This window comes from Eucyclogobius newberryi, unplaced genomic scaffold (assembly GCF_026437365.1).
Source record: "Eucyclogobius newberryi isolate DKJ021-1_F unplaced genomic scaffold, fEucNew1.0.hap1 SCAF_12, whole genome shotgun sequence".
Taxonomy (NCBI): domain Eukaryota; kingdom Metazoa; phylum Chordata; class Actinopteri; order Gobiiformes; family Gobiidae; genus Eucyclogobius; species Eucyclogobius newberryi.
This window is the reverse complement of record NW_027315746.1, coordinates 6,885,181-6,898,300: the sequence shown is the minus strand read 5'-3', so window position 1 is coordinate 6,898,300 and position 13,120 is coordinate 6,885,181. Positions and strand designations below refer to the sequence as shown.

Below are 13,120 nucleotides of genomic sequence, written 5' to 3'. Positions count from 1 at the left end.
GGCAACTTTGTATTTCTACTTCAGTGTAATTATTTTTAAGTACATTTGTTCTACTATAGTACACGTTTTGGCTACTTTATCCATATCTGAATACTTCTAGGTCTCATTTGTACTTCAGTATTGTAGATTTAGGCTTCTCCTGTGAGTTTTCTCCGCTAGAGGGCGCTGCGGGCGCTAGAGGGCGCTGTGGGCGCTAGAGGGCGCTAGAGGGCGCTGTGGGCTGCGGGCGCTCCAGTCTCTGTAAGCGGCAGAAGAAGCGCTAATCCAACATGGCGGCGCTCGTCATGTTGTGGCCGCTGCTGTTTTGTTTATCTTCATATTTGAAAGAAATTATAGCTTTTAACCTTTTGTCGGAGCCGTGTTACAAACCTCTTCAAGATAACAGACCGGATTATGTGAGGTGAGAACCGGAAAAGGAAGATGTTCTAGTGACTGTGATTTGGAAATAAAATACTACAAATTAAGTCTTTCAATACCTTGTTATTTACTCATGCAAAGATCCGATTGTAGAGAAATAATATAGATTAGACTAGATGAAATAATGCTTGTAATTCGTATTATTAATTTGTATTTATAATTCCAATGTTTAAATGACACACACTCAAATTAGGATGTTTACACATCAGAGTTGGTGGTTTGATTCATAATTTGAAGTTATTTCCAAGGCCAAAACATTATAAAAAGTTTTCAGTTTATTTTGCATATATTCTACAATCATATAACCAAGTCCTGATCACGTAGTCCGGCGTAAATGTCCAGTTTGTCCAAAGTGTGTCAAATCTGTCCATTTTCACATGTTCCAGAAGTATCCATGTCCATTCACTGTGTCCATTGCAGGAGTTTTGAGCCCCACATACACAGTTCTGAAGTCCAGTGAGATGTCCATGCTAAAGATGATTTGTAGAGCTCCATTTACACACATTTTAGCACATTCCTGATGCTTAATATCGTTATCAAGATAATACAGTAAATCCAGGTACTCTTATTTGTTTATTTTTCGCCCTCTGTTTCTCCTGCTCAAAACTCACAGCTTGTAAATTTTTTGTCTCAAAAATGTGATATTAATGTTTTATAACTAAAGGAGCACTTAAACTTGAGTCTTCTGTGTAATTACTTCTGTGTTAACGATGCTTGTTTATCAAGACAATACTCAATTTTACATTTTACTTTCACTGCAGCAACAAAAGCAACATTGTAGCCAGATTTAGGACGCCGTAAAAGTTATAACAGTATCTTTTGCTATTTTCTAACACATAACACTGACATCATTGCATGTTACTTCATTAATGTGATATGTTTTGTAACTAAAGGAGCATTTAAACTTGAGTCTTCTGTGTAATTACATGTTAATGATGCTTATTTATTGAGACAATACCCAATTTTACATTTTACTTTCACTGCAGCAACAAAAACAACATTTCAGCCTGATTTAGGACGCCGTAAAAGTTATAACAGTATGAGACTTTTGCTATTTCCTAACATATAACACTGACATTATTGTTACTTCATGACTGCAGTGGTACTTCTTATCTAAGTGCAGTGGTACTTCTTACATAACGCTGACATTATTGTATATTACTTCATGACTGCAGTGGTACTTGTTCCTCCAGGACCCGCCGTCGTCCCCATGATTTCCTGGCCCCCTCGGACCTGCCCGAGTCCTGGGACTGGAGGAACGTGAAGGGGAAGAACTTTGTGAGCGTGACGAGGAACCAGCACATCCCCCAGTACTGCGGCTCGTGCTGGGCCATGGGAGCCACCAGCGCGCTCGCAGGTGACGTCACCATGGCGACCGGGGCGGGGCAATAGAAGCTGTGATTTACCTCAGAATGTCACAAAATATGACAAAACAAGGGGATTTGGGCAAATGAAAACCCCTCAGACACATGTGAGTGATGTCATAACCTGGTTTAAACATGAACTATTGAGTTTTAACTAAGAAAAAGACTATGATAGACATTTTTAGAAGGAAAAATCCATTATTTTTATGTTTAACTGGGCTAAATTTACAGAAACGTTGACTCACAATAGTTTGCTCTGATAATAGGCAGTGATGAAAACGTTTTATTTTTTCTGTATATATTACATACTTTACCACAAATGATACTTTTTGCGAAGCCCAAATACAATACTGAGGCTAGAAAATTTAATTTTTTCCATTTTTTGTAAGAGAAAAGTAAAATAACGTGACATTTCAGCCCTGGTGGTTTTGCTAAATTGCTGCAAATCATTAGTTTTAACACTTTTGGATCTGATGTTAATAATTGAAAGTGTCTCGTGGTCGACTTCAATCATTTCTGTCCTCGTATTGAGCATTTTTGGATTACATTTTTTATATTTATATTTTAAAATGGCTTTGTGTAATGAAAAGAAAGACGATGTGAAAAAGGCTCAGACTCTGCTGCCCTCTGCTGGTTCTGTGTGATATTACAACAACAGAACTGAAATATTGTGTTTGTCATTGTCTTATTTTCATCGTTAAAACATGTAAAATACACAATAAAGCTCGGATAAATGTATGTCACAAAGTCTCAAAATATATATATAATGTATTTATGAGAACAAGACTGCTTACTTTCTCTATATATTTTATTGAGTACATTTTGAGGTTGTATTTAGTTTTTTTAGGTAACTACTTTACTTCATTCATTTTGACAGTGGATACTTTTTACTTCACTACATTTGAGAGCAGTATTTGTACTTTCTACTACACTACACTTAAATAAATCAACTCAAAATCACTACATTTCACATTCTTTAATCATTTTTCAACTGTTATTTTTGTTTATTTTGAAATGGCATCTATGAAAAAGATATAATAAATAAAAAAGTAAAACTTCCGCCTAAACATATCATTCTATTCTTCAGTACTTTTACATCTCATACTTTTACATCTCATACTTTTACATCTCATACTTTTACATCTCATACTTTTACATCTCATACTTTTACATCTCATACTTTTACTTTTACGTGTCACACTTTTACTCGTTTTACTTTCTCCACCGTGGTTGTATGTGGTTGTGTGTGGTTGTATGTGGTTGTGTGTGGTTGTGTGTGGTTGTATGTGGTTGTGTGTGGTTGTCGTGTGGTTGTGTGTGGTTGTCGTGTGGTTGTGTGTGGTTGTATGTGGTTGTGTGTGGTTGTCGTGTGGTTGTGTGTGGTTGTGTGTGGTTGTATGTGGTTGTGTGTGGTTGTATGTGGTTGTATGTGGTTGTATGTGGTTGTGTGTGGTTGTATGTGGTTGTGTGTGGTTGTCGTGTGGTTGTGTGTGGTTGTCGTGTGGTTGTGTGTGGTTGTATGTGGTTGTGTGTGGTTGTATGTGGTTGTATGTGGTTGTGTGTTGTTGTGTGTGGTTGTCGTGTGGTTGTGTGTGGTTGTGTGTGGTTGTGTGTGGTTGTATGTGGTTGTGTGTGGTTGTATGTGGTTGTGTGTGGTTGTATGTGGTTGTGTGTGGTTGTCGTGTGGTTGTGTGTGGTTGTCGTGTGGTTGTGTGTGGTTGTGTGAGGTTGTATGTGGTTGTGTGTGGTTGTGTGTGGTTGTATGTGGTTGTGTGTGGTTGTATGTGGTTGTGTGTGGTTGTATGTGGTTGTATGTGGTTGTATGTGGTTGTGTGTGGTTGTATGTGGTTGTGTGTGGTTGTCGTGTGGTTGTGTGTGGTTGTATGTGGTTGTGTGTGGTTGTATGTGGTTGTATGTGGTTGTGTGTTGTTGTGTGTGGTTGTCGTGTGGTTGTGTGTGGTTGTGTGTGGTTGTATGTGGTTGTGTGTGGTTGTATGTGGTTGTATGTGGTTGTGTGTTGTTGTGTGTGGTTGTCGTGTGGTTGTGTGTGGTTGTGTGTGGTTGTGTGTGGTTGTATGTGGTTGTGTGTGGTTGTCGTGTGGTTGTGTGTGGTTGTCGTGTGGTTGTGTGTGGTTGTGTGTGGTTGTGTGTGGTTGTATGTGGTTGTGTGTGGTTGTCGTGTGGTTGTGTGTGGTTGTCGTGTGGTTGTGTGTGGTTGTGTGTGGTTGTCGTGTGGTTGTGTGTGGTTGCCGTGTGGTTGTATGTGGTTGTGTGTGGTTGTCGTGTCGTTGCCGTGTGGTTGTGTGTGGTTGTATGTGGTTGTGTGTGGTTGTGTGTGGTTGTCGTGTGGTTGTGTGTGGTTGTTGTGACGTTGCCGTGTGGTTGTCGTGACGTTGCCGTGTGGTTGTCGTGACGTTGCTGTGTGGTTGCGTGTGATTGCGTGTGGTTGTGTGTGGTTGTCGTGACGTTGCCGTGTGGTTGCCGTGACGTTGCCGTGTGGTTGTCGTGACGTTGTCGTGTGGTTGCTGTGACGTTGCCGTGTGGTTGTCGTGACGTTGCCGTGTGGTTGTCGTGACGTTGCCGTGTGGTTGCCGTGACATTGCCGTGTGGTTGTCGTGACGTTGTCGTGTGGTTGCTGTGACGTTGCCGTGTGGTTGTCGTGACGTTGCCGTGTGGTTGCCGTGACGTTGCCGTGTGGTTGTCGTGACGTTGTCGTGTGGTTGCTGTGACGTTGCCGTGTGGTTGTCGTGACGTTGCCGTGTGGTTGTCGTGACGTTGCCATGTGGTTGTCGTGACGTTGCTGTGTGGTTGCGTGTGATTGCGTGTGGTTGTGTGTGGTTGTCGTGACGTTGCCGTGTGGTTGCCGTGACGTTGCCGTGTGGTTGTCGTGACGTTGTCGTGTGGTTGTCGTGACGTTGCCGTGTGGTTGTCGTGACGTTGCCGTGTGGTTGTCGTGACGTTGCCGTGTGGTTGTCGTGACGTTGTCGTGTGGTTGCCGTGTGGTTGCCGTGACGTTGCCGTGTGGTTGCCGTGACGTTGCCGTGTGGTTGTCGTGACGTTGTCGTGTGGTTGCCGTGACGTTGTCGTGTGGTTGCCGTGACGTTGTCGTGTGGTTGCCGTGACGTTGTCGTGTGGTTGTCGTGACGTTGCCGTGTGGTTGCCGTGACGTTGCCGTGTCTTGTCGTTGCAGACCGCATAAACATCAAGCGCGGCGGGTCGTGGCCCTCGGCGTACCTCTCTGTGCAGAACGTGATCGACTGCGGCGGCGCCGGCTCGTGCTTCGGGGGGGATCACCTCGGGGTCTACGCCTACGCTCACCGCAAAGGGATCCCCGACGAGACCTGCAACAACTACCAGGCCAAGAACCAGAGTACGTGTATACTGCAGTACGTGTATACTGCAGTACGTGTATACTGCAGTATGTGTATACTGCAGTATACTGCAGTACGTGTATACTGCAGTATGTGTATACTGCAGTACGTGTATACTGCAGTATACTGCAGTACGTGTATACTGCAGTACGTGTATACTGCAGTATGTGTATACTGCATATACTGCAGTACGTGTATACTGCAGTACTGGTAACGCACCAGACGACGTCACGACAGATACAGTAGAGTTCAGTAGCAGATTTTTAGTCTAATAATGAGCCGTTTTGTCTTTTCTTTAAGTTTTTATTTTGAGTTTGACTTCTACATTAAGACTTGAACATATTTTCATATCATTCAAATGTTTTCCAGTTTTCAAGTATTAAAGACAAAACATATACGAGTCGTTCTGAGCCGTATTTGTCCCGTTTGGTCCAAATTCGTAACAAATGTGTCCTTTTCATCCGGAGTCGGTCTGTGTCAGTCGCTTTGTTACAATGACTTTTCCCCCAGAAGAATGTTCCAGAAGAAGTTTTCATGTGTTGTCTCCATGGCAACAGTTTTCAGACTGTGGCGCTTCATGTGTTTCACTCTAATATTTCTGAGCGACGGGACGGTCCCAAAACACATGGTAATTCCACAGGAAAGTGACTATGCAATGACAGCGTAAAAATAAAAGATGAAATAAAAAAATTATAATAATAAATAAATTGAATAAATGTAACAGATGATGAGGCGACTGCACATTGTCAGACCAAGAATAAAGTCCATAAAAAGGGACATTTGTGTCAAAAACTGATTTTGAGTTTTGTATCTATTTTTTTTTTACAGTATTTGTTTCAAAATAACTGAAATTATTGTTCAAATATTGCAAAAAATATCAATATTGCCGCACTTAACAGCCATAATTTCAGACCTTGTGCAGCTCTAATTGGATTTCCTCTGCAAAGAACAAACTATAATGTGTTTTATAGAAACATTTAGTCGTTTTTAGACCTCTACAGTTTGTTTATCAGTTCATATTCATAAAGTCGAACAGAATCCTACTTTTCTATTACCAATCCTGACTCTCATATGAAGCTCTATGATTCTCCCCCTTTCCTCCTCCTTTCCTCCCTCTTTCCTCCTCCTTTCCTCCCTCTTTCCTCCTCCTTTCCTTTCCGCCCCCTTTCCTCCTCCTTTCCTCCCTCTTTCCTCCTCCTTTCCTTTCCTCCCTCTTTCCTTCTCCTTTCCTCCCTCTTTCCTCCTCCTTTCCTACCTCTTTCCTCCTCCTTTCCTCCCTCTTTCCTTCTCCTTTCCTCCCTCTTTCCTCCTCCTTTCCTTTCCTCCCTCTTTCCTTCTCCTTTCCTCCCTCTTTCCTCCTCCTTTCCTCCCTCTTTCCTTCTCCTTTCCTCCCTCTTTCCTCCTCCTTTCCTTTCCTCCCTCTTTCCTCCCTCTCTCCTCCTCCTTTCCTCCCTCTCTCCCCCTCCTTCCCCCCCTTTCCTCTCCCTTTCCTCCTCCTTTCCTCCCCCTTTCCTCCTCCTTTCCTCCTCCTTTCCTCCCCCTTTCCTCCTCCTTTCCTCCCCCTTTCCTCCTCCTTTCCTCCCTCGCTCCTCCTCCTTTCCTCCCTATTCCTCCTCCTTTCCTCCCTCTTTCCTCCTCCTTTCCTCCCTCTTTCCTCCTCCTTTCCTCCGTCTTCCCTCCCCTTTCCTCCCTCTTTCCTCCTCCTTTCCTCCCTCTTTCCTCCCTCTCCTCCTTTCCTCCCTCTTTCCTCCTCCTTTCCTCCTCCTTTCCTCTCTCTCCTCCTCCTTTCCCCCCTCCTTTCCTCCCTCTTCCCTCCCTCTTTCCTCCTCCTTTCCTCCCTCCTCCTCCTTTCCTCCCTCCTTTCCTCCCTCTTTCCTCCTCCTTTCCTCCCTCTTTCCTCCCTCTTTCCTCCTCCTTTCCTCTCTCTCCTCCTCCTTTCCCCCCTCCTTTCCTCCCTCCTTTCCTCCCTCTTTCCTCCTCCTTTCCTCCCTCTCTCCTCCCTCTTTCCTCCTCCTTTCCTCCCTCTCCTCCTCCTTTCCTCCCTCCTTTCCTCCACCTTTCCTCCCTCTTTCCTCTTCCTTTCCTCCCTCTTTCCTCCTCCTTTCCTCCTTCTTTCCTCCTCCTTTCCTCCCTCTCCTCCTCCTTTCCTCCCTCTTTCCTCCTCCTTTCCTCCCTCTTCTCCTTTCCTCCCTCTTTCCTCCCTCTTTCCTCCTCCTTTCCTCTCTCTCCTCCTCCTTTCCCCCTCCTTTCCTCCCTCCTTTTCTCCCTTTTTCCTCCTCCTTTCCTCCCTCTTTCCTCCCTCTTTCCTCCTCCTTTCCTCCCTCTCTCCTCCCTCTTTCCTCCTCCTTTCCTCCCTCTTTCCTCCCTCTTTCCTCCTCCTTTCCTCCCTCTTTCCTCCCTCTTTCCTCCTCCTTTCCTCCTCCTTTCCTCCCTCTTTCCTCCCTCTTTCCTCCTCCTTTCCTCCCTCTCTCCTCCCTCTTTCCTCCCTCTTTCCTCCTCCTTTCCTCCCTCTTTCCTCCTCCTTTCCTCCCTCTCTCCTCCCTCTCTCCTCCCTCCTTCCTCCCTCTTTCCTCCTCCTTTCCTCCCTCTTTCCTCCCTCTTTCCTCCACCTTTCCTCCCTCTTTCCTCCACATTTCCTCCCTCTTTCCTCCTCCTTTCCTCCCTCCTCCCTCTTTCCTCCCTCTTTCCTCCTCCTTTCCTCCCTCTTTCCTCCACCTTTCCTCCCTCTCTCCTCCCTCTTTCCTCCCTCTTTCCTCCTCCTTTCCTCCCTCTTTCCTCCCTCTTTCCTCCTCCTTTCCTCCTCCTTTCCTCCCTCTTTCCTCCCTCTCTCCTCCCTCTTTCCTCCTCCTTTCCTCCCTCTTTCCTCCCTCTTTCCTCCTCCTTTCCTCCTCCTTTCCTCCTCCTTTCCTCCCTCTTTCCTCCCTCTTTCCTCCCTCTTTCTTCCCTCTCTCCTCCCTCTTTCCTCCCTCTTTCCTCCTCCTTTCCTCCCTCTTTCCTCCCTCTTTCCTCCCTCTCTCCTCCCTCTTTCCTCCTCCTTTCCTCCCTCTTTCCTCCCTCTTTCCTCCTCCTTTCCTCCCTCTTTCCTCCCTCTTTCCTCCTCCTTTCCTCCTCCTTTCCTCCCTCTTTCCTCCCTCTTTCCTCCCTCTCTCCTCCCTCTTTCCTCCCTCTTTCCTCCACCTTTCCTCCCCCTCTCCTCCCTCTCTCCTCCTGACAGAGTGTGAGGAGTTCAACCAGTGTGGCACGTGCTCGTTCTTCCAGTCGTGTGCGGTGGTGAAGAACTACACCGTGTGGAAAGTGGACGATTTCGGGGACGTTTCGGGACGAGACCCGATGAAAGCCGAGATCTACGCCAACGGACCAATCAGGTGCGAGCGACCCACCCACCGAACACGGCGGGTTAGACCGAAGTGAACGTTGTGACGAGTCCTGACGGCGTCGAATAATGACTGTTTTTTTCTTTTGGGGGATTTGCCAAAGACACAAAGCAAAGTCCTAGTTTCAATGTTATGATGTTTTTAATGGACCAAACTATAATACTATTAAGGAAATGTCAAAATTGGTCTTTTTTCAATTTTTACTAACTAACTTTTCTTGTTAAATATTTCTTAGAATATAAAACAACACAACAACAACAAAAATAATGATAATGGTTTAAAAAAAAAAAAAAAGATGTGGGTAAAAAGGTCTATTTGTTAAGATTTTTTACTAACGTATTTTTTAATTCTTTTTTTTAGAACATAAAACAACACAACAATTATAGTATACAATTAAAGTATAACAAGTATAGTTTAAAAAATATATTTACTATTAATAAAAAAAACAAGAATAAAATGATGACCAGAGAGTAGACAAGGTACGTAAAAGAATAAAATTAGAAAATAAGAGAGTGGGATCCAAAATAAATAAATAATTAAAGCATATTAAGCATATATTAGCTAAATAACTCCCTTTGTTTGTTAAAATCTATTTTGTGATTTTATTTTTTTTACAACTTCATTGCAGTAATCCAAGCTTTCGTGTCTCTTTCGTTGTTTCTTTTGTGTCTCTTTTGTGTCTCTTTTGTTGTCTCTTTTGTGTCTCTTTTGTGTCTCTTTTGTGTCTCTTTCGTGTCTCTTTCGTTGTCCCTCAGTTGTGCGCTGATGGCCACTGACGCCCTGGAGCAGTATTCCGGGGGTCTTTTCTCCGAGTTTCACCCTCTGTCGCTGCCCAATCACATCGTGTCCGTGGCCGGCTGGGGCGTGGACAACGGCACCGAGTTCTGGGTCATGCGCAACTCGTGGGGCGAGTTCTGGGTACGTGGGACGAGTTCTGGGTACACAAGGGTACATGGGGCGAGTTCTGGGTACGTGGGGCGAGTTCTGGGTACGTGGGGCGAGTTCTGGGTACGTGGGGCGAGTTCTGGGTACGTGGGGCGAGTTCTGGGTACGTGGGGCGAGTTCTGGGTATGTGGGGCGTAGTTCTGAGCACGTGGGGCGTAGTTCTGGGTACGTGGGGCGAGTTCTGGGTACGTGGGGCGTAGTTCTGGGTACATGGGGCGAGTTCTGGGTACATGGGGCGAGTTCTGGGTACGTGGGGCGAGTTCTGGGTACGTGGGGCGAGTTCTGGGTACGTGGGGCGTAGTTCTGGGTACATGGGGTGAGTTCTGGGTACATGGGGCGAGTTCTGGGCACGTGGGGCGTAGTTCTGGGTACATGGGGCATAGTTCTGGGTACGTGGGGCGAGTTCTGGGTACGTGGGGCGAGTTCTGGGTACATGGGGCGAGTTCTGGGTACGTGGGGCGAGTTCTGGGCACGTGGGGCGTAGTTCTGGGTACATGGGGCATAGTTCTGGGTACGTGGGGCGAGTTCTGGGTACATGGGGCGAGTTCTGGGTACGTGGGGCGAGTTCTGGGCACGTGGGGCGTAGTTCTGGGTACATGGGGCATAGTTCTGGGTACATGGGGCGAGTTCTGGGTACGTGGGGCGAGTTCTGGGTACATGGGGCGAGTTCTGGGTACACGAGGGTACATGGGGCGAGTTCTGGGTACGTGGGGCGAGTTCTGGGTACATGGGGCGAGTTCTGGGTACGTGGGGCGAGTTCTGGGTACGTGGGGCGAGTTCTGGGTACGTGGGGCGAGTTCTGGGTACACAAGGGTACATGGGGCGAGTTCTGGGTACGTGGGGCGAGTTCTGGGTACATGGGGCGAGTTCTGGGTACGTGGGGCGAGTTCTGGGTACATGGGGTGAGTTCTGGGTACGTGGGGCGAGTTCTGGGTACGTGGGGCGAGTTCTGGGTACACGAGGGTACATGGGGCGAGTTCTGGGTACGTGGGGCGAGTTCTGGGTACGTGGGGCGTAGTTCTGGGTACGTGGGGCGAGTTCTGGGTACATGGGGCGAGTTTTGGGTACATGGGGCGAGTTCTGGGTACGTGGGGCGAGTTTTGGGTACGTGGGGCGAGTTCTGGGTACGTGGGGCGTAGTTCTGGGTATGTGGGGCGAGTTCTGGGTACGTGGGGCGAGTTCTGGGTACGTGGGGCGAGTTCTGGGTACGTGGGGCGAGTTCTGGGTACATGGGGCGAGTTTTGGGTACGTGGGGCGAGTTCTGGGTACGTGGGGCGAGTTCTGGGTACGTGGGGCGAGTTCTGGGTACGTGGGGCGAGTTCTGGGTACGTGGGGCGAGTTCTGGGTACGTGGGGCGAGTTCTGGGTACATGGGGCGAGTTTTGGGTACATGGGGCGAGTTCTGGGTACGTGGGGCGTAGTTCTGGGTATGTGGGGCGAGTTCTGGGTACGTGGGGCGAGTTTTGGGTACGTGGGGCGAGTTCTGGGTACGTGGGGCGAGTTCTGGGTACATGGGGCGAGTTTTGGGTACATGGGGCGAGTTCTGGGTACGTGGGGCGAGTTCTGGGTACGTGGGGCGAGTTCTGGGTACGTGGAGCGAGTTCTGGGTACATTTAGCACAAGATTTAACAGTATAATGGTTCTGAAACGACATAAACCGCTGAGTTATTAAAGCGTTTGGCCAGATTTTAAGGTTTAAATGTGTTTTTTTGGACTGAGAACAACCGTGTAAGGGTTATTACTATTTTCATCAGGAACGTGCTAAAATGTGTCTGTAAATGTTGTAAAGGTTCAAGTCCAGCACAAAACATGAATGAACCGTATAATTTACCACAAAAGTGCAGAAATATCACTTTATACTCTCTTTTTGAGGTCATTTTTAATCGTTTTATTATAGACGATACGCTCAATATTAAAATTTGACTCCAAAACAACCAAATAAATGCAATATTTACATTGAATTATGGGTAAAGTTAAGTGTCACCTCTTCCTTTTACAATTTGGTTGGTTCAAATCTACATTTTCACTGCAAAATCGCTGTAAAAAAACAGCACAATTTAGTTCAATTCAGATCAAAAAGTCCCCAAAATGTCCACAGATCCATTCAGTCATTTGCATATTATTCCAGTGAAACGTTGTGTTGTTTTTTTCACAGGGAGAACACGGCTGGGCTCGAATCGTCACCAGCGCTTACAAAGGAGGAAAAGGAAACTGGTTCAACTTGGGCATCGAAAAGAACTGCGCGTACGGAGACCCCATCGTGCCATAGATACCGTACTGTCTGGACTATAAGTGGCACCTGTAGTCATAGTTTGGCCTGGATGCGACTTATATGTGATATTATTAGTTAGTTTCACATTGACCACCACATTTCACAAGAGGGCGCTCTAGGCTCTAAGCGACGCAGAAGAAGAATCTGCACTTCCTCTTCCTCTGGAGTTTGTGTAGTTGTTTAGAAGTGACACAGAGGAAGAAGAATTCAATGGATTTAGTGATTTGGGGTAAAACTGATGCTTTGGTAAACTTGTTAGCATGTTCTTTATGCTATAGTTATCTGAATAACTGTTCATATGTTACGTTAGCATACCAGACACTTACCACAGTTCTGTCTGTGCCTCATGTAGCTGAAGGTGTTAGCGTTAGCATACGTCATGTAGCTGAAGGTGTTAGCGTTAGCATACGTCATGTAGCTGAAGGTGTTAGCGTTAGCATACGTCATGTAGCTGAAGGTGTTAGCGTTAGCATACGTCATGTAGCTGAAGGTGTTAGCGTTAGCATACGTCATGTAGCTGAAGGTGTTAGCGTTAGCATACGTACACCTATTCACCATGTTCTCTCATCTGTTATTATTTTAAACTGCATTTACAGATGAAATGTCTGTTCTTGGTCCTGGATTTTATCAAATACATTTCCCCCAAAAATACGACCTATACTCCAGTGCGACTTATATATGTTTTTTTTTTTTTTTTTTCTCTATTATGCATTTTTTGCCTTATACTATAAATACGGTATGTTTAATTAACACTGGAGGTTATGCCAAGATACTGAGACTTAAACCAGGGCCAAACCCTGTTAAAGACCAAGTAAATACCACATTTAAACTCAATTCAAGGCCTGACGCACTTGAAAACGTTTAAACAGTTGCGCAGTTAATAATAATAAGAATAATAAGGATCAGCTTTTAAAAGAAGTGCAGCGTTTGTCTTGTAAATGACCCGGACTCATTTATTCGTTTACAAGAGTGACTGAAGAAAAGCTGCTGAAACTTTGATTTTACCAAGACAGAAGAGTATTTTGTGATGTACAGCAGACCTGTGTATGACGTACTATGTGATATACGGTAATTACAGTGTATATTGTAATACTGTTGACAAATAAAACTGTTTTTATCCGACTTTTTCTGCTGCTTTTGAAGATTGTGTGATTGTGCTCAAATGAAACATACTTAGCCACAACATTTATTTAGTTTAACATTTTTAAATATCTGCTGGCTCGATGTGGGAATGAAAAAAGCTTTTGAAATAAGTAAATAATTATAATAACGTTAAAACGCGACACAGATGCTGTAAGTCATGTTTCCGTCGCCCGCTCTGTATGAAATGAACTGCTTTGCCTTGAATGTTCCACAGGCTTTAAAGTCGGCGACGAGC

At 45.5% G+C, this 13,120-nt stretch overlaps 1 protein-coding gene across 2 annotated transcripts; it reads left to right on the top strand.

The window, feature by feature from the left end:
- The first annotated feature begins 243 nt into the window (after nt 1-243).
- LOC140356003 (cathepsin Z) lies at nt 244-11,740 on the top strand. Of its 2 annotated transcripts, XM_072440680.1 has the most exons (6): nt 244-400; nt 1,611-1,774; nt 4,972-5,151; nt 8,367-8,517; nt 9,282-9,444; nt 11,626-11,740. In XM_072440680.1, the coding sequence occupies exons 1-6, from the start codon at nt 270-272 to the stop codon at nt 11,737-11,739; spliced, it is 903 nt and encodes a 300-aa protein (XP_072296781.1). In that variant the 5' UTR covers nt 244-269; the 3' UTR covers nt 11,740. The 2 variants fall into 2 exon arrangements, with proteins under 2 accessions (XP_072296781.1, XP_072296783.1); XM_072440682.1 differs by lacking the exon at nt 4,972-5,151.
- Nucleotides 11,741-13,120: the final 1,380 nt, after the last annotated feature.